General features: G+C 42.9%; 1 protein-coding gene across 1 annotated transcript; it reads right to left on the bottom strand.

The window, feature by feature from the left end:
• Nucleotides 1-1,492: 1,492 nt before the first annotated feature.
• LOC133400202 (zinc finger protein 774-like) lies at nucleotides 1,493-9,258 on the bottom strand. Its single transcript, XM_061672627.1, has 3 exons — nucleotides 9,105-9,258; nucleotides 8,067-8,198; nucleotides 1,493-4,342 (listed from the first exon to the last, which is right to left on the bottom strand). Exons 1-3 carry the CDS (start codon nucleotides 9,190-9,192, stop codon nucleotides 3,432-3,434), a joined length of 1,131 nt encoding a protein of 376 aa, XP_061528611.1. The 5' UTR covers nucleotides 9,193-9,258; the 3' UTR covers nucleotides 1,493-3,431.
• Between the last annotated feature and the right edge of the window lie 11,296 nt (nucleotides 9,259-20,554).

The following is a 20,554-nucleotide window of genomic DNA, read 5'->3' on the forward strand; positions in this document are numbered from 1 at the left end:
TCTCGTGGAGGTCCCTCAGCTCCCTGGTCACGGCGGCCTTCAGCTCTTCTGGGTTGGAGAAATGACTTCCTTTGAGCTCGACCGTCAGCCTGGGGAAGAGCCAGAAGTCGCACGGAGCGAGATCTGGCGAATACGGCAGGCAGTTGAGAGTGGCAATATGTTGGTCGGTCGAGGACTGCTTCGCAATACCGAGCGCGGCGTCGCAGTAGAGCAGCCAAGGAGCTCGTCTGCTTCACCTGATCCAGTTGAGGAGCCAGTGGAGAGACCTGTTGGTAGAAGTGCTGACTGACGGTCTGACCTTGGGGAAGAAACTCATGATGGACCATGCCCTTCTGATCGAAGAACACCATCAGCATCACCTTGATCTTTGGTTTGGACACATGCACCTTTTTAGGTCTGGGTGACTCTCTTGGTCTTTTAGTTTCCGGGTCATACTGGAAGAGCCATGTTTCGTCTCCAGTGACAATCCGGCCCAGGAACTCTGGTTCATCCTGGATCTTCTCCAGCAAGTCTCGACAAACGCTAACACGGCGCGCCTTCTGCTCGTCCGACGAACACTTGGGCATCATCTTGGCGCATACCGTGCGCATCCTCAGCTCATGAGCCAGCATGGTCCGCACAGACTCCCAGTTGATGCCCAGCTCCTCCGCGATGGTCCGCACCGTCAACGCGCAATCGCTCCGCATCAGCTGCCTCACCCTGTCAATGTTCTCCGCTGTCCTTGTCGTAGAAGGCCACACCGACTTGGGGTTGCCTTCCACCTGCTCGCGGCCTCCCTTGAAGCGCATGTGCCACTCGAAGACACGCGGCCGTGACATGGAGTCCTCTCCGTACGCCTCTCGGAGGAGCTTGACGCACTCGGTCGGGCCCTTACCCAACTTAACCAGGAACTTCAAGTGAATTCTTTGCTCCGTGTTGGTGCTGCCACCAGTGTTTCGACAGCAGTGTGTTACACAATAGCCTGAAAAAGAAACACAGAGTGAGAGCATGAGAAAGCATGACAGCATGAGGGTAGTGTCGAGGTAGAGGGTAAGCCTGTAACGACACATTATCGAAACAGAATACCTGGTTTGCCTTTTCCAACTCTCAGTTTGACTACGTCTTTCGGCTGGCCTGGGAACGCCTCGGGATCCCCCCGGAAGAGGTGGATGAAGTGGCTGGGGAGAGGGAAGTCTGGGCGTTCCTGCTAAAGCTACTGCCCCCGCGATCCGACCTCGGATGAGCGGTAGAAAATGGATGGATGGATGGATTTTAACCCTTGGAATGTCAGTATTATTTGAATTGATTAAATTCTGTAATGTTAGTATTTTGTTTAAAAGTAGTGAGATTTCAAAACTTTTGTTTTCCATCACATTCACCCATTTTCTCCAGTGCAGGCCAAAAATGGTCTGTTGTTATTTTTATTTATTTATATTATAGAGTGATTGCCATTATTAGTTAAATAAATACAAATCACAGAATATAGAAAGGATTCATCCAAATCAGTTCAAAGTAAAGGTTAGTGCTCTTTAATCAGAAAACCCAGTTGTCACATCTACATTTAAGGATCTGGTTATTATAGACACTTTGTAATACATACGTTGGTATTTATAAGCGATCATGTAAAACATTAGGACAAGGCGGGGTCCATGTATATAGTTTATGTCAATGGGGTAAGCATCCCTGACGTTGACCAGTCGCCATCATGAGGCTGTATTGATTACGGCATAAGATTAGACAGTAGAGGAAGAAAAATAGCTACAAAGAGGTCCGAATGTATAGCAAATAATAAAACATACATAAAAAATGGCTCACGGCAGTACATGAACTGTATGTTTTCTACTCCTTTGTACCCTTTCACATATGATGTTCACATTTTGAGAACAGTGTTAGGTCCGGAAGTATTTAGAAAACACTTCTACACATGCGCGCGCACACACACAACCACACACACAGTAGCTCATCACTTTCTAAGGGAAGGCCTCTACAAAGAAGACGAGTAAATCATCGCCAGTGAATGAAAACTGAGTGGAGAAGATGACGAATCAGCTGTGCAGTACGATGAAGATGACAACAATGAATTGTAGTGTAGTGCACATCAAAAGCAAGCATTTACAGCTCTTCGGAAGAATAAAACTCAATAAAAACAAGATGGGGTCTGATTTGTTCATAATGGACCATTTTGCATTTCCGGTAGAAAGGTTGGGAGAGTACAATTTTCCAGTGTCTGCCTGTGACACCATCTGACGGAAAAACAACCTCATTCTTTAAAAGTGTGATAACGTGGGGTTGTATAGTAGGAACAGTGGAACCTCAGTGGACTGTCGGGACCCAACAATGTGTCCGAAAATAATTTCCATTTGTCACTTAAACTGCTGTTGACAAAGTCAACAATGTCAGCATGACCAAGCACACCAGCATGGTAATTTATTTACAATAACTTTGTACTGTACTGGGTGTTAGAAGCTGCGAAAAAACAACAACTACAAAACAATAATTTTGTACTGGGCAGTAATATGACTGCATATGGGGACAAATTAAAAGCGCTTCAATGTAACGGACAATCGGCTATATTGGACGCCCCCTGTCCCCGAGTCCGTTATATCGCGGTTCCCCTGTACAGTATATTGTGCTGGTACTTTCGCGGTCGAAATATCATGTAAGTTTTTTTACGTTTTCAAGACTGAGGGATAGCTCTTTCAGCCAACACTGTGGCGTGCCACCAATTATGTTGAGCAATTCAACTCTCCTTTTTATTTCCAAACTTTTAACAGTGACCCGGTACTACAAGGGAGACTGAAAGTTAACATTCGCCAAGACAGTTTCCCTATTGCAACAACAAGAGTCGGCGGCGGGCGAAGCTCCGTCTCCCTCTCCCTCCCCGCTAGGCGCTACAGTTGGCTCTGGTCGGTCGAGCCACTGCCAGCCGCTCCCGTCACAAAGCTCCTGCCACTAGTATAGGCTTGTCATTATTTGTATTTTTTTTTATTGGTTGTGTTTTATGCTTTCAAAACCCCAGTTTCATTGTATCTGCACTGTAAACTGACAATGAAGGCTTTCTATTCTATATATATGTTCATTCTTTATGTAGAGCAGTGGTTACAGCTGTGGTTGTTTTTCAAAGCGCTCTATAAACAAAATTGAGTTGAGTGTCTCAAAGGTTAAGTCTAAGTACACACGGACCTGCATGTACCGTGAAACTGCGAATGGCTAATTAAATAAGGACCCCTTGATCGCGTCCCTGATACTTGGATAACTAGCAATTACAAAGGTAAAACGACATCACTCATGGTAACGTTACGTAATTCCAGCACAGAGTTGAAGAGTTTGATCCTGTCTTTGTTATCGCTGTGCGTTTGGCTGCCGACCGCAAGTTAGCAAGTCTCCTTACCCCAAATGCGGAAGTGCCCCGTCCGTTCTTGCGGGGATTACTGTAAATCCTTTATTCTCTTTTAGCAGTGTCCCCACATGTGTGTAGTCAAACTGTTCTTATGAGCATAGCTTTTACCACAAACTGTACAACTAAAGGGTTTTTCTCCTGTATGTGTTCTCATGTGTGTTACCAGATGTGGCTTTTGTGAGAATGTTTTATCACACAATGAGCAACTAAAGGGTTTTTCACCTGTGTGCGTTCTCATGTGTGAGTTCACATAATCCTTCGAAGAGAATGTTTTTCCACAAACTGAACAACTATAGGGTTTTTCTCCCGTGTGTATTCTCGTGTGTGTTATAACGTGTGACTTATGAGAGAATGTTTTATTACAGAATGCACAACCAAAAGGTTTTTCCCCTGTGTGTGTTCTCATGTGTGTGCTTACATAATCCCTTGAGGAGAATGTTTTACCACAAACGGAGCAACTAAAGGGTTTTTCTCCTGTGTGTGTTCTCATGTGTCTAATAATTTTTTCTTTAGCTACATTTTTACCGCAAACTGAGCAGATAACACGTTTTGTATGCGTTTGTGAAGTTTTCTTGCTGCCAAAAGTTGTTTTCTTTTCATAGCATTCCCATTGTTTGTCGTCACCTTCACCGTCTGCGTCGCTCCTTAAAGGTTCTTCCATGTCATCACTGTCTGACAGTGGAGCTAAGAGATTGTCTGGTGGTGGTCCTCCACAGTGGTCTCCACTTGGACTGTGATGATGAAGCTGTGACCACTCGGGTGGTTCTTCTTCATCGTCTTCACGCTTCATAACAACCACATTTAGTGGCAACTCATCCTCTTCCTCCTTAACACGTGGGGGCTGTGGATCCTCCTCTTCCGCTTTAGCATGGTAGGACTGTGGATGGTCCTGCTCTAAACTGGAGTTACACCACTGAGGTGGAGGGGGAAGTTCCTCCTGATGACCCATCAGCTGCTGGACATCTGCAGAACACAAGTCAATTATATTGTGGGATGGAAAGGTAAACTGAAAAAAAGTGAAAAGTAGTTTTGTCATGCCTGGATCAGACTACAAGATTTTAGCCCCATTATTGGCCCGATTTGGTATCATGGGCGAATTCCCAGATCGGGCCCGACATATTTTGTCAGGAGCGACAAAACTCCTTGTCGTGTGACATAATCCATGACCAATGATTTGGTTCTACGATGCCAAAATGAAAAGTTCCATTTTTTAAAAAAAAATATCTTCCATGTCGTGTGACATATCAACGAGAACACTCTGACATAGCAACTTGATGTCGACCAATAGGATTGTGGCTTGCAACGGCGAATCGCCTCCCTTGCTAACCTTCGTCAACATTCACACGCACAACCAATGTTTACCGAAACTTTATTGCATAAATTGGCTGAACACCTGCATGTGTACGTACGAACGCTAGTGCTAGCACTAGCTGGCTACATAACGTTATAGTGCCTGCTTGCTAGCGGTATTAAAAGTACGCAAACATTCCATTAAGCTCTCGTTGAAAAATGGACTGCCCAAAACGTCCTCTCCAGAGCACCCAGGGATGACACCTCCCACGTTTCTTCCGCATTTTTGCTCTTTTTTTGTAAAGCAATACATTGCTGCAATTGTTGTTGTTGCCGTCATGGTAACAGTTGTATCGGGTAACATTGACACGTTCTCTGGTCCCGCCTCCCCCAACAAGATTTTATTCGACAAGATGTAGCTCAATGATCGTAACACACAGGATACGGTGAAATCATAATACGTGTCGTGTAGTGTGGCCAGTGTCTGACTGACAGAGTGCCACCGTGAAAGACCACGTGTCTTGTAGTCTGATCCAGGAATTAAGTGTATTTTAAATAACAACGTTCCATAAAATCATCAAGCCTACCCACACAGACGTCTTTGACCCTCATTACTCACAAGAAGACAAGTTAGCGGTTATTAGAACCCCTCAAGATAGAAAATCATCAGGAGTAGGCACACATCAGGAAAGCTCTTTATAACTGTGAGTATCCTTCGTGTACCTTTTCAAATCTGTCAGGAGAAGAAGGGCCACTAAACTTCATCCCAAGGATAAAAACAGAAGGCAAAATGTGGTTGTCCCTTATGTGGATGGTTTGTCGGAAAGTCAAGATTTTCTCCAAATTTAACATACAAATGCACTTCAAATCCAACAACGACCTCAGACAAAAGTTGGTCAAAAGGACAAAATCCCTAGAAACAAACGCAGCAATGATGTTTTTGCAGTGTAGTGAGGTGCGCAGTGACCTCTACATTGGAGAGACCAAGCAGCCCATGTGCAAACACATGGCACAACATCGGAGAGCCGCCTCTTCGAGTCCAGAGTCAATTCATTTGTATCTCAAAATGAAGGGATTGACCTTTGAGGACAACAATCTCCAAATTTTGTAAAAAGGTCCGCTAGTTTGAAAGAAGCCGTCCACGTCCAACTAGAAATGCCGTCTTCTAAACAGAGGAGTCTAAAGAGGAGGTTTGCGGCATCACTTACAACGATGTCATGAGACAAAAAAAGGGCAACACCACACTTAAGAGTTAGAATTGACGAAGCCGAAGTCTTCAACAACCCCAAAAAATCCACTTGCCGGCATTCTACTTTTTCTCTCATTCCTAAAATGTGTTAAATAGTACTGGCATTTATTCATTTTTATTATGTCATTAATATAATTGGTTTATTGTCAGGGGTTCACATAAGTTATGCGCAGGTCATGTGCATGCGCTCTGAAAACATTAAATGCACACTAAATACAATTGTGTCACCGTGCAAGAGAGGAGGTGTGCTTGTTTACTTCCAGGCGCTCCCGTTCAAAAAGTACACTACACAGTACTGTTTCCCCCTCACTCCGCCTCATAGAGCTGTGCTGTAAAAAACAGCTAACACACCTAGCTTCTAACCAATAACAAGACCTTATTTCTCTGAGGTGGGCTGGCATCGTTTTCGGGGGATGGGGTTCCAGTGTGGCACAAAGCAAGCTCACGGTTGAGCTCAACTGAACTATGACAGGAACAAATGTTCACTTCATGAAGTTATTCCATTCAGTACGTTCACGCAAGCGATTTGTTTGAGTCATTCTTGAACGACACTGCACTACGACACTCTTGAGATTGGGAGGAAAATTCAAACGTGAGGTAAGTTGAACACAAATGAGTTACTAATGTTTTAACTTACTGTAACTTCTAGGTTCAGCCATTATCTTATATAGTTCATCATTTCGCATTTTGTTGACAAAAAGTTGACATAACAGGTTGAGAATCTAATGAAACGTGCCAACTTGGATGGTAAAATTAACCGTCAAGAGGTTATGCATTCATGTTTATGTGACATGAATGGTGACACCATGGCAGGTTTTCATGAACTATTTAGGCTTACCAAAATTGCATTAGTTACTCCAGATAGTAGTGCCTCCTGTCAAAGAAGTTTCTCTGTGCACTTAAACCGAGCGAAACACACACAAGAACAACTACGACAGACAGCCGCTTGAGCATCTTAGGAATACAAAATATTGAGTGTAAGAGGGCAAAATCTCTTGAAATGGAAGGAGTTGTCACACAATTTGCTACTCCGCATGGAAACAAGAGACTCATGCTATTGTAAATCATGCAAGTTGTAAAGATCTGTAAATATGAACAAAGGTAAACAATAATATTCAGAAGTGTGTCACTTTTAGACAGGCCACTTCCTTTTTTTTATTGCAAAGATACCATCCATCCATCCATTTCCCATACCGCTTCTCCTCACTAGGGTCGCGGGCGTGCTGGAGCCTATCCCAGCTGTCATCGGGCAGGAGGCGGGGTACACCCTGAACTGGTCGCCAGCCAATCGCAGGGCACATATAAACAAACAACCATTCGCACTCACATTAACACCTGCAGGCTTGTATGCTATTTCTTTACAAAAAAACATGCCTTTGGTAACATCAATGGCTAATAAATCTTCTATTGTGAATCAATTTGCGTGTCATGAGAAGCTTTCGAAAATAGTAATTATTGTACTTTCCATTTAGTGCCTTACGTTCTGACCATAAACCTTTTCCACATCAAGGTTCAGAAAATGGATGAACGGATGGATGTTTATTTTGTTAGATCTATTTAACTAGGTTAGCTCTAAATTAAGTTATACAGTGTAAATACATCTAAAGAACACTTTAAGACATTGCTATAGTCTACATCTATTAATAACGCAGTACTTTAATTATTAGTAATAAATCCTAGAACCACATTCACCACTGCCAGTGAGGTTGGTGGTCAGGAGAAAAAAAAAACAAAAAAAAAACCACACTAAGCAACAAACCTTTTTATGTGCACCTGTTTATTGTTAACGATGAAATTACAAAATAATTGTAAAACAAACACTTTTACATAAACATTTGTGCATTTCATTACGATCAATATTTTGTTGACTATGATTAAATTCATTATAAACCCCGCCTCCTGCCCGATGACAGCTGGGATAGGCTCAAGCACGCCCGCGACCCTAGTGAGGAGAAGCGGCTCAGAAAATGGATGGATGGATGGATAGATAACATTTAAAAATGAGCTACTTTTATTGTCCATTAGTTAAGCCTATAATCTCCCTAGGTGACAGTATTGCTACGTGAACATGTTTTTGTTCCCTCTGCCTTACAAGGATTTTACTTCATTTAAGTTTTATTATACAGTTGTATACTTTTTCTCACTTACCCATACGATACAACTTGGTGACATCAGCCTCCTCCTCTTCCTTCTTGATGTGGAAGGGCAGTGCATCCTCCGCTTCCTCTTTAACGTGAGGGGGCGTGGGTTCTTCTCGACGAGCAATCGGCTGCTGCACGTCTGCAGGACACAAGCAACACACAATGAAACCTCCAGACACAATCTGCTTGAATTTCTGAGTTATACCTTAAACTCAAACAAAAATATGCAGAGGGGAAAAAGTGGAAAACGAAGCAGTGCTTTCTGCCGTTCCGCCCTCCTGCACTGCGATTGGCCAGCAATTCAGTGGGCAGTTCTCCTGTCAATCGCAATGGCCTAACCCAGAGGTCCCCAGCCACCAGGTTGGGGACCTCTGGGTTAGGCTGGTACCCCCTTTTATTTGAGAGTCTTAATGAAGTGGCAGTACCCATGTTCATTTGCCGACGTCTCCCAAACATCGACAGGAGGATGAACAAATTCAGCCGGTTGAACTGGCTGCCCAAAGTCTGTGAGTGTCACTGACAGCCTGGGACGTGGGCCTGTAGATTTACTGTCAGAAACCAAGGGGTAATATTGGACTCGGACTTGAATTTTAACAGCCGCATTAAATCAATATCTTCAGCAGGTTTTACTGTCTGAAAAACATTGCCAAAATCAGAGGAATCGTGTTTAAAACAGACTTGGAGACTAATACATGAGTTTGTCTCCACAGGTGAGACTACTGTAACGGCCTGCGCACTGGGCTCACTAAATGAGCTATAAGACAAGCGCGTTTCATCCAGAATGCTGCTGCTACTGCTCGAGTCCTGACTAGAATCGGGAAATATGGACATCAGCCCCTGCCTGTCAGATCTCTGCCTTGGCTTCAGACTTCAAAACAGCTCTACCTGTGTACAACTCTTTTCATTTTATATTGTATGTAATTATTTTATGTGCCTTGTAATTTCAGGTGGCAACAATGCAATTTGAATAGGCTTGTGTACGAATTGTGCTCTAACAATATTTAAACTTGCCTTGTCGTGCCAAAGTGAATACTAGTGAACAGACCTTGGACCATCTGAGTGGAGGAAACTGCGTCTCGTTGTTGCCGTCGCAGCTCGCTCTCCTCCCTTGCTCGAAAATGTGACATTTTCATGTCGTTGTATTTTCGAGTGATTTCACCGTCGCGCTTTGTCTGCGCTTCTCTCGTCCACTCGAGGCGACGCCGTCTTCCTCCTTTTTCTTTTTCGGTGGTGGATTGACAGCAGCTAAAGCATCCATGACACTGCATTGCTGCCATCTTGCGGCGGGATTGAGGAGCGCTGAGAAAGAAAAATGAGGAAAGAAGCGAAAAACGCTTCTGTTCAGACAGTCGTAGAAAAAGAATAAATGCATAATATTACGAGTAAAAAAAAAAAAAAAAGGCTATATTTTTTCAAGAAAATAAAACTAATACTTTTTTTTCTTCAAGATTTGTTTCATATTGCAAGAAGTCTTTCTTTAATAAAAAGTTGTTATAAGAATAATAGGGAAAATATTCAAGAAAAAAATGAGTCTTGATTTTTGGGGAGAAAATAGTCATTTCTTCAAGAAGAAAGTCCAAAGTTATTTGTAAGCTTTTAGATAAAAAATGGATTTGTTTTGAATACAGTGTGACGAGAATGTATTGGCCCCCTTCTCAAATTCTTATATTTTTGCATAGTTTCCCCACTTTAATGTTTAAGATCATCAAACTAATGTAACCCACGTAAATTTAAAATTGTGTTTTTAAGTGGTGATTTAATTTATGTAGGGAAAAAAAACTATTCAGTTACCAGGACCTGTGTGAAAAAGTAATGCCCCCCTAAACGTAATAACTGGTTGGGCCACCCTCAGCAGCAACCACTGAAATCAAGCGTTTTCCATAACTGGCAACGAGTCTTTCACATCTCTGTGGAGATATTTTGGCCCATTCTTCCTTGCAGAATTGTTTCACTTCAGAAAAAATGGAGGGTTTTCGAGCATGAACGTCCTGTTTAAGGTCATGCCACTGGATTTCAATCACATTCAAGTCTGGACTTTGACTAGGCCGCTCCAAAACCTTGATTTTTATTTTTTTTCAATTTTTTTTAAGCCATTCAGATGTTGACTTGCTGGTGTGTTTTGGATCGTTATACTGCTGCAGAACCCAAGTATGCTTCAGTTTGAGGTCACAAACTGATGGCTGAACATTCTCCTTCAGGATTTTCTGTTACAGAGCAGAATTCATGGTTCCATCAATCACAGGAAAAATGTCTTCTTCTTCTTTTTTTTTTTTTTTTTTACAAGTCACCCAGAATCAAAACCAGGGAATAATTAAATGCAACAAATATCTGGCAGTATATAAATAAGTAAGTAACTTAGTTACTTAGCTACTTTTTCAAAAGTAACTAAGTTAGAATACAAGTAACTTTTTTAATTACTTTCAGAAGCTGCCAAGTGGCAGGAATATCAAGTCAATATCCACAGTACATAAAAGCGCATTAGCTTAACCGTACCCATTACTTGGCAATATGCGCCACACAAGTTACAGAATGACATCATCATGAACCAATAACTGAAATATTAGTGTAGTTGAAGCCACATTAAATGACCTACTTAGTGCAGACTTCACATGCCAAATACAGTAAGTACCTAAACATGTAAACAAGCACTTCTCTAAGAGTCTTAGAGAAGTGATTTAAGACTCTTAAATGATAGATAGATAGATAGATAGATAGATGGATAGATAGATAGATAGATAGATAGATAGATAGATAGATAGATAGATAGATAGATAGATAGATAGATAGATAGATAGATAGATAGATAGATAGATAGATAGATAGATAGATAGATAGATAGATAGATAGATAGATAGATAGACTGTAGCAACCCTGCATATTGTTCGAGTTTTGTGGTTTCCGATTGTGTGTGTGTGTGTGTGTGTGTGTGTGTGTGTGTACGTAAACATGAGAGAGAGTGGCGGTTAGATGTTCCGCTTAGGGGAAAGAGACAGGACTGCACTTCATATTGTTTTGAAAGAGTGATTGCGGATAACAGTACTCATTTAATGTGCATTATAGAGTTGTTGGTAGCTTTTCCTGATACCGTACCCCAACAACAGACAGACACACACACACACACACGCGCGCGCGCACACACGCACTGTCTTGCTCCCCCCATCAAAAATGTCATGCGAAGAGCGAGAAAACGTTTTTGTGCCCGGTGACAAGCTTAAGCAGCTGTTTAACTAGCAAAGCTATGGGTGAGTTAAACCAGCTCACGAGCAGTCCGGACTCCAGATGAACTTGAATGCGCTCACTGTTCATTTTTAATATTATTTAATCTAAGTATTGTAACTCCTTGAGTGAATCAGTACTTACACCCATGAGTATTTCTGACCGCGCGCTTCGGTATGAATAATTCACCCACAATGGACTGCGCGCTTAACACGTCAGTAAACCTCTATTCCTATTCTGTAAATACAAAAGTAACAACGATCAAATACACTTTTTATTAAGGAAAATAACAAAAATACTGTGGCGACAGTGAAGCCGTGCAGTTCTTTTGCACAAACAACGTGTGGTGCCAAACGGCAAGATACGTAACCCAAATAACACAAAACACATTCACGTCAGGCAAGATGTATAATAATAGTGATAATTAACCAATGCAAATCAGACGTTGCTTTTGAATTGTGGTTTAACATAATTGGGGGGGAAACCTCATGCAACAGGCCTGGACTAAAAGTACGGTACTTTCTCATAAAAAAAAAATAATAGAAAGAATTTGATTAAATAAGAGGTGTTTGTTAGTCACTGATAGTGTAGTGGTGCACTCGCCTGACTTTGGTGCGGGCAGCGTGGGATCAGTTCCCACTCAGTGACGGTGTGAATGTGAGTGCGAATGGTTGTCCGTGTCTATATGTGCCCTGCGACTGACTGGCGACCAGTTCAGGGTGTAGTCCGCCTTTCGCCCGAAGTCAGCTGGGATAGGCTCCAGCGCTCCGCGACCCTAACCAGGATAAGCGGTGTTGACGATGGATGGATGGATGGTGTTTGTTTCTATGTGGCACGGTGGCCGACTGGTTAGAGCGTCAGCCTCACAGTTCTGAGGACCCGGGTTGCATTAATTGGAGACTCTAAATTGCCCGTAGGCATGACTGTGAGTGCAAATGGTTGTCTGTTTGTATGTGCCCTGCGATTGGCTGGCAACCAGTTCAGGGTGTACCCCGCCTCCTGCCCGATGACAGCTGGGATAGGCTCCAGCACGCCCGCGACCCTAGTGAGGAGAAGCGGCTCAGAAAATGGATGGATGGATGGATGGATGGATGTTTCTATGTGCCCTGCGATTGGCTCCATGTCGGAAGGTGGCGGTAACGCACGGAAGTTGTTTACCAACTGCCAAAAGAAAGTAGTGGAAGAAGAAAAGGGGTCGTACCATTGTACTTTCGTCGGCGCGGCATTTAGACGACACAAAAATCGACGCTAAGGGGACCAGATAAAGCGAATGAAAAAGAGCATCCGAAAGTTGAAATAGTTGGTTTAGGGGCGATTCATAACACACTATGACTGTTGAACACAACGATGGCGTCTTGCGATGAAAACTGGCGATAACGTAAACAACTGGAAGCTGCTGGCGATAATCTCATCGTGTTTGTACACATAAGGTAAGTCCACGTGTCTGCTACTTTTCTAATTGTAACAGCTTCATGAATGGGAAAAGTAAAGGGACTCTCAGTAAAAGGACAAATATTGTGAGTAAAATAACAATACAACTGAAACAAAAAATGCATATGAATAAGCAGGTTTTCTCGGTCCTTATAAGTATAATGCTTCACAAACATCTACATCCCGTCGCTTTTTAACATATATGTTTTCTTTCCATCCACAATGCTTTCAAATATTGACTTCTTTAAGCTTCTGTAGCATGGATGTATTGCCTCCTCGGTTCAAACATGTTTCGCCCATAACCCCGAAAGTTGTTACTCAAGCCGCCATATTGTCGAGGAAGACGTAAACAATTGTGTTGTTTCGTTCAGAAGAACGAATCTTTTTAGTGACCGAAGTGAATTGAATCAGTTTACGTAATGATTCGTTCTTTTAGCTTGGCCGCCGTGAGGCGAGCGAGTCGGCTGGGAGCGGAAACGGAACTGCTGAAGCGTTATGTCACTAATTTCTGACTCTTCGGCCAATGACCAATGAGCAGTCAGCGTGCAGGCGGGGGCGGGACTTCATTTAACTACTGCGATGTGATTTGCGATTCGCCAGCGTTGTCACTCACTTCGGCAAATGACCAATGAGCAGCCACCGCCAGGCAGCGCCGTACTGAATGTACTGGAGAACTGAAGAGTGATTCGTTCAGTGAACTGGTGTACTGAGGAATTGAAGAGTGATTCGTTTGTTGAACTTATCGTTCGCGATGCGTTAGACACGGGTGATTCGTTCGTTGTACTTCTTCGTTCGTGATCCTCTAAGGAATTTAAATGATTCAATTTAAATGAATGATAAATGTATATACGTACACATACATATCATTCCCTCTGTGTCTCTAATGCGATTATTAAAGCTTTTTATTTAATAATAATGATAATAAATTGAACATATAGCGCTTCTCAAGACAGTGGCTTTCCACTTAACAGATGACAATAACATTAAGGTGAGTGAGCAGGAAGCCCAGGTGGCGGGTGGCGGGTGCCGGTGTCAGGGACGCTGTCCACCGCGGTGGAATGCAGCAAAGTCAGGCCGGCCGGTAAGAGCCTAGCTGGACATAAGGGGACGCGGAGGGATGGTCGGTAGCTGCGCTTGCTGCAGGCATGTTCACGAGTCGCAACCGAAGCGGGGTTTTCGAGAGCTTGCTGGGAGAGAGATAGGTAGGTGATGATTTAGCGTAAGTTTTTTTTATAGATATAAACCTCTGCCGCCTTTCCTAGTTTGCGTGACAACAACGCATAGCCCTTTGGTGAATGTGTTGAGTGAACGTGAACCTCCTTAACTGAATGAGGAAGCACTTGAATGATTTTGTGAAAAATAATTGGATGATTCGGTGAACAAATATTTTGAACGAATCTTTTTTAAAGAACTGATTCGTTGATTCAGAACACTCAAAAGAACTGCCATGCCCATCACTAGTAAGCAAGGCTTTGTCGTTACCTAGTGGACAGAGGTAGGTGGAGTAGCTATGTTACAAAAATATTTCAAACCACCTGTATGTCAAAATATAGGTTATCATTGGATAGAGATTTGAAACACGAATAAAATGAGCCCTAGTTTGTAAGAAGGATTAAGGGGTTTCTGCCACTTTTTATGTTGTGAATCGGCCCCAATTGTCCAGAAATCAGTACAAATAAATAGGAAATTTGTGGCTAAAACCATGACGCTTTCGGAGAAAATATAGATGGCGGCATCCGCTTGAGCCATCTCATTCCGGAACACGCCTACAGCAAGCTAATAATCAAATTTACCTCATCAAATCCTATGAACGTGTGATTTTGGACGCTGAAATCGAGGAACATTTTGATCTTTGTCGGAACCACAGAAAAGCTCAACCGAATTGAAAATTTAAAAAAGAGAACAAGGTAGAACAAGGGTGACTTTGTGAAAAACTGAGAAACTCAATTTTGGTGGACCTTAACGAAATCCAAGCTCAGGAAATCTGGCACAGTGAAGTGGAAAGAAAATGGCACCTGGTCATCTGGGTTTTGTCACATACCTAGGTAGAGTTTCCAAAATTGTACTCAAGTACTTTTAAGTAAATGTAGTTCTCTAAATAATTATTTAAGTATTAAGTGATTCAAGTGTATAAGTATTGAATAACTGTTGAGTAACTTGAAATTTATTTTCTCTGACAAACCTAAATAGATGACGAAAGAAATAATATATTAAAATACTAGTCCCGAGCGGAATGTAGCACAATGTAACAGAGTAAAGGTTAGTCTGTTCTGATCAGAACAAAGTCCAATGTAAAAGGGGTATGTTGCATTAAAACTACTCTGGCAAGTACAAAAAAGACACTGAAGTAAATGTAAAAAAAATTAGCTTGTTACCAACAAGCTCTTCTAGGAGGTCCATCTATAAAAATATTTATAATCACAGTAATCGTGGTAACATACCATAATTTCTTGTTTGTACTACACAATTTTGACGAAAAGAATTCCTTGAAAATCGAGGGTTCATATTATACATGGGTAGAAGGAATTTTCTCTTTTTTTCCACATTGTATAGACGTATACTGGTACCTAGTGGTTGTGAAAAAGGTCTGCTTTCATTCCAATATCATATGTAATGTGTAATGTTACAAATTTATATACAATACAATATAATTTTTGCTGCTCACAGAGAATCATGAGTTATGTTATCATGAATGAATTAATGTCACATGAGAAAAGGGGCCTATAAATTTAAATGTATATTAATATAATAAATATGTTTTATATATATATATATATATATATAAAACCTTTATTAGTCCCACAATGGGGACATCTGCATAATTTCAGCAGCAATAGTGGATACAGAAAATACAAAAATAGCAAGCAAGAGAAGACATTTGGCTGCAACTGTGTCCGCCATTACAAGGTTGTTGCAATAGACATTAATAAATATTGAAGCCACAATTTATTAATGACTACAATTATAGAGTAATGATTATGTTGTGTAATTGAACAGTATGGAGAATTATTTTATCCTATTACGTAATATACTACAATAACTGTCCCACGGTAATGTCCATCATTCCATCCATCCATTTTCTTCCGCTTATCCGAGGTCGGGTCGCGGGGACAGTAGCTTTAGCAGGGACCCCCAGACTTCCCTCTGTCCAGCCACTTCATCCAGCCCTTCCGGCGGGAGACCTAGTCTCTCCAGCGTGTCCTGGGTCGTCCCTGGGGTCTCCTCCTAGTTGGACGTGCCCAGAACACCTTACCAGGGAGGCATCCTAATCAGATGCCCCAGCTACTTCATCTGGCTCCTCTCAATGTGGAGGAGCAGCGGCTGTACTCGAGCTCCTCATGGATGACAAAGCTTCTCACCCTATCTCTAAGGCAGAGCCGGGACATCCTGCGGAGGAAACTCATTTCGGCCGCTTGTATCCGGGATCTCATTCTTTTGGTCACGACCCAGAGCTCGTGACCATAGGTGAGGGTAGGAGCGTAGATCGACCAGTAAATCGAGAGCTTCGCCTTTCGGCTTAGCTTCTTCTTTACCACAACGGATCGATACAAAGTCCGCATCACAGCAGGCGCTGCACCGATCCGCCTGTCGATCTCCCGCTCCATTCTTCCCTCACTCATGAAAAGGACCCCAAGATACTTGAACTCCTTCACTTGGGGCAGGATCTCATCCCCAACCTGGAGAGGGCACGCTACCCTTTTCCGACTGAAAACCATGGTCTCAGATTTGGAGGTGCTGATTTTCATCCCAGCCGCTTCACACTCTGCTGCGAACCGCTCCGGTGAGAGTTGGAGATCACCGCTTGATGAAGCCAACAGAACTACATCATCTGCAAAAAGCAGAGATGGAATACTGAGGCCAGCAAACAGATCCCCCTCTACCCCAAGGCTGAGCCGAGCAATTCTGTCCATAAAAGTAATGAACAGAATCGGTGACAAAGGGCAGCCTTGGCGGATTCCAACCCTCCCCGGAAACGAGTCCGATTTACTGCCAGGAATCTGGACCAAACTCTGACACTGGTCGTACGGGGACCGAACAGCCCATATCAGGGGGTTCAGTACCCCATACTCCCGAACCACCCCCCACAAGACTCCGAGCATGAGGGGGCGAGAGAAGATCACGGACCCACCTCCTTCCAGGCCTGGCTCCAGAGGGGGGCCCCGTGACCTGCGTACAGGCAAAGGAAACCTAAATCCACATATATAATTCATCATAGGGGTCTTTTAGCTATGCTTTGTCTAGTTCCTCACCTAGGACCTATTTGCCATGAGTGACCCTACCAGGGGCGTGAAGCCCCAGACAACCTAGCTCGCAGGATCATTGGGACACACAAACCGCTCCACAACGATATGGTGACAGCTCCAAGAGGGGCCAGGGTAATGTTCTTGACATAATTAAAAAAAATATGGAAATCCAGACAAATCATTGTGGAAGTGAATTTCTTTAGGTTGGCAGCTCTGCAGTCATATCAGCAATTTTACAATAAGTGGCATAGTAATACTAATTTCTCTCGGTTTTTGGTCTTGGGTTCCTGAATTTCGGTTTCAGACAAGATTTTTCATTTCGGCGCATTATTAAATGCTACTTTGAACACATGCTGTTAGTTATTGCAGCCTAATAAATGGGATTCAATGAATAATTGTATTTGTCTGAGCCATGAGTTGCACTACTCTGAGATTCTGAGTTCCTTAGTTAACCAGTTTTCTCAATTTCAGTTTTTGGTTTCGGCCAAGAATTTACATTTCGGTGCATAACAAATTTTTACTCCACAAATGTAGAAAAATATAAAACAAGGTTCGAATTAAGCAATCTCGCATCGCAGTTTGCGAGTCAAAATTCACATTTTGCGCCTCACAAAACGCATTGAAAAGCAGTATTGCGAATCACAGTTTTTCCGCGTTGGTCATGTGATGTTGAATGTTAGCTGGTCAAGTCAAGTTGTACAAAGGATGTTAATGCCTTATCTTTTATGAACAATGTGAATGTAAGAAATAAGTGTTGCTTATATAAAAAAAAAAAAAGAAACCAGTTGGTCGTTTGTTAATGAAGGGTCTTATTTTCTCTTTTGTATTCATAATAGCTCTTTAACCATGCAAAAATATAATTTATCGAAATACTCGATTTGATAGAGTTTTTAGTAGGCTAATCAAATATTAAGTATTCAATAGCGGCAGCGATTCAACCCTCGTTATATTGTCGTATTTTTATTGTTTAATTAAAACCCTGGTGCGATTAACATTGAAAAAAATCGCTCCTTAAAATGAGAAAATGTCTCCTCGAATGAAGAAATTATTAGCACAACTGCTCCTCAAAGAGAAAAAAATATTTAGAGTCTTGTAAAATAACTCAATGGAGCAGTAAGTATTATGGTGTAATGGGGTCCAATGTCTAACTCCGACCAGCAGAGAACACCGTTCACTCTCTTACTAGAGGGTCGAAAGAAGAGGCTGCGTTCTAAAAGCGAAGGACCATACACAATGTTGAAACAGCAGTGTTACTGCAAATGTTATAAACAAATGTTATATTTTTGTGTTTTACAGATAAAATCAAAACGGAGACAGACTGAGACAAACCCTTTCTGCACCACGCTACTCTAACGAAAGTGGCGCAGGAAAATGTCAGCTCTGTTTGTCTGTTGTCATGGACATTTTCGGAATGTTTGAGCGAGTAAATATGCTCACATCTTATCACGGTGATTGACCAGAAATTTATTGTGATCACTAATTGCGATCACATAATCGGCCAGCCCTACTCCTGAGTTAAAACATGTCGAGTAAAAGGGCAAGTTATGCTGCTACCTTTAAGAAGAAAGTGATCAGTGTTGCAGAATCAGTTGGGAACCGTGAAGCAGCTCGGCAATTCGAGATAAGCGAAGCTAATGTGAGATTATGGAGGAAGACCAAGGAGCAGCTCCTTCAACAAAAACCCCATTCAAGAGCTTCAGGACGTGGGAAAGTGGCCCAGTTTCCAGAGATGGAAAAGGAGCTACTTGAGATAATAGCAGAACAGAGGGCAAGCGGCTGTGCAATCAGCACTGTAGAACTTCGCCTCAAAGCTTTGAAGATCATGAAGGACAAAGGTAACCATGAGTTCAAGGCATCAGCTAACTGGTGCTACTTATTTATGAGGAGACACGGCATCCCCTTAAAGCGCAGAATATCAATTGCACGTCTTTCAACCAGCTTTGAGGATGATTTGAATACATACCAGCAAGTAATTTTTCAGCTGAGAAAGCAGCATGGATACGACATCAGCTGCATAGCAAATGCTGATCAAACACCCCTTACCTTTGGTGTGCCATGCAGTCACACAATCAAGGTGAAAGATGCAAAGACGGTCACGATAAAGTCCACTGGGAATGAAAAAAACCACTTTACTGTGATGCTGGGCGCATATGGAGATGGGACTAAGATGATTCCATACATCATCTTTAAACAAAAAAATCTTCCCAATAAGTGCCAGTGGCCAAATGACGTCATAGTGAGATGCCACCCAAAAGGGTGGATGGACGAGGCGCTGACTAAGGACTGGATTAGATCAGTCTGGTGTAAGGGCAAGCCACTCAGTCGCAAAATGCTGGTGCTGGATGCCTGTCGGAGCAATCGCATGCCAGCCATCAAAGAGATCCTAAATGAAAATAAAACTGACTTGGTGCTAATTCCTGATGGCATGACTAAGCAGTTACAAGTAATGGAGGTGTCGTGCAATCGCCCTTTTAAACACCACATGCGGCAGAAATGGAATGAGTGGTTGAGTTCGGCGACTCAATCATTCACTGCTGGTGGCAAAACAAGGAAACCCGAACTGGTGGAAATTACCACATGGATAAAAGAAGCATGGGATGCGGTCTCCCCTGACATAATTTCAAGGGGATTCAAAAACTGCTGCCTCACAAACTCCATGGAAGGCACCGAGGATGACATACAGTGGGATGATGGGGCAGATGTTGATGAGCCAATGCACGAGTACGAGACACTGGACCAACTAGTCATTGAGGACCTCTGCGGCGATGCGTCAGACGTACGTGAAGATGAAGCAGATGGTTCTTTTGAAGGCTTTGCTGCTGAGGATACGGGTATGTAATTTCAGGTAGTGGATAGTCTGCACCATGCACAAATGTTTGTTCCTATGTAAAACAGTAGTAAGTGATGGTGTGTAGAGAATATGTTATCACAATTAGGGCCGTCATTATCGAATCTTTTTAGAATAGATTATCCATCCATCCATCCTTTTTCTACCGCTTATCCGAGGTCGGGTCGCGGGGGCAGTGGCTTTAGCAGGGACACCCAGACTTCCCTCTCCCTAGCCACTTCATCCAGCTCTTCCGGGGGGATCCCGAGGCCTTCCCAGAGCAGCCGAAGGACGTAGTCTCTCCAGCGTGTCCTGGGTCATCCCCGGGGTCTCCTCCCTGTGGGACGTGCCCGGAACACCTCACCAGGGAGGCGTCCGGGAGGCATGCGAATCAGATGCCCCAGTCATGCTCCATCACCAACTTTCATCCAGTATGTTTCAGAACTGTATGGTATGGCACAATTTGCAGTAGACTAATTTTTAAGTTTAAAATGGTCCAAACGGCACGGTGAACCACTGGTTAACACCGCTGCCTCACAGTTCTGAGGACCCGGGTTAAAATCCGGCCTCGCCTGTGTGGAGTTTGCATGTTCTCCCCGTGCCTGCCTGGGTTTTTCCCCGGGTACTCCGTTTTCCTCCCGAATCCCAAAAACATGAATGGTAGGTAAATTGAAGACTCTAAATTGCCCCGTAGGTGTGAATGTGAGTGCGAATGGTTGGTTGTTTATATGTGCCCTGCGATTGGCTGTCGACCAGTTCAGGGTGTACCCCGCCTCT

This window comes from Phycodurus eques, chromosome 3 (genome assembly GCF_024500275.1).
Source record: "Phycodurus eques isolate BA_2022a chromosome 3, UOR_Pequ_1.1, whole genome shotgun sequence".
NCBI classification, from domain to species: Eukaryota; Metazoa; Chordata; class Actinopteri; order Syngnathiformes; family Syngnathidae; genus Phycodurus; species Phycodurus eques.

Excerpts from the sequence above, each read along its gene's own strand:
- LOC133400202 (XM_061672627.1), bottom strand. The coding sequence starts at position 9,192 with ATGAAAATGTCACATTTTCGAGCAAGGGAGGAGAGCGAGCTGCGACGG. Across the intron at positions 8,199-9,104 it reads CTCCACTCAGATGGTCCAAG|ACGTGCAGCAGCCGATTGCT; the intron begins GTCTGTTCACTA and ends TGTGTCCTGCAG. Across the intron at positions 4,343-8,066 it reads CACCAAGTTGTATCGTATGG|ATGTCCAGCAGCTGATGGGT; the intron begins GTAAGTGAGAAA and ends TGTGTTCTGCAG.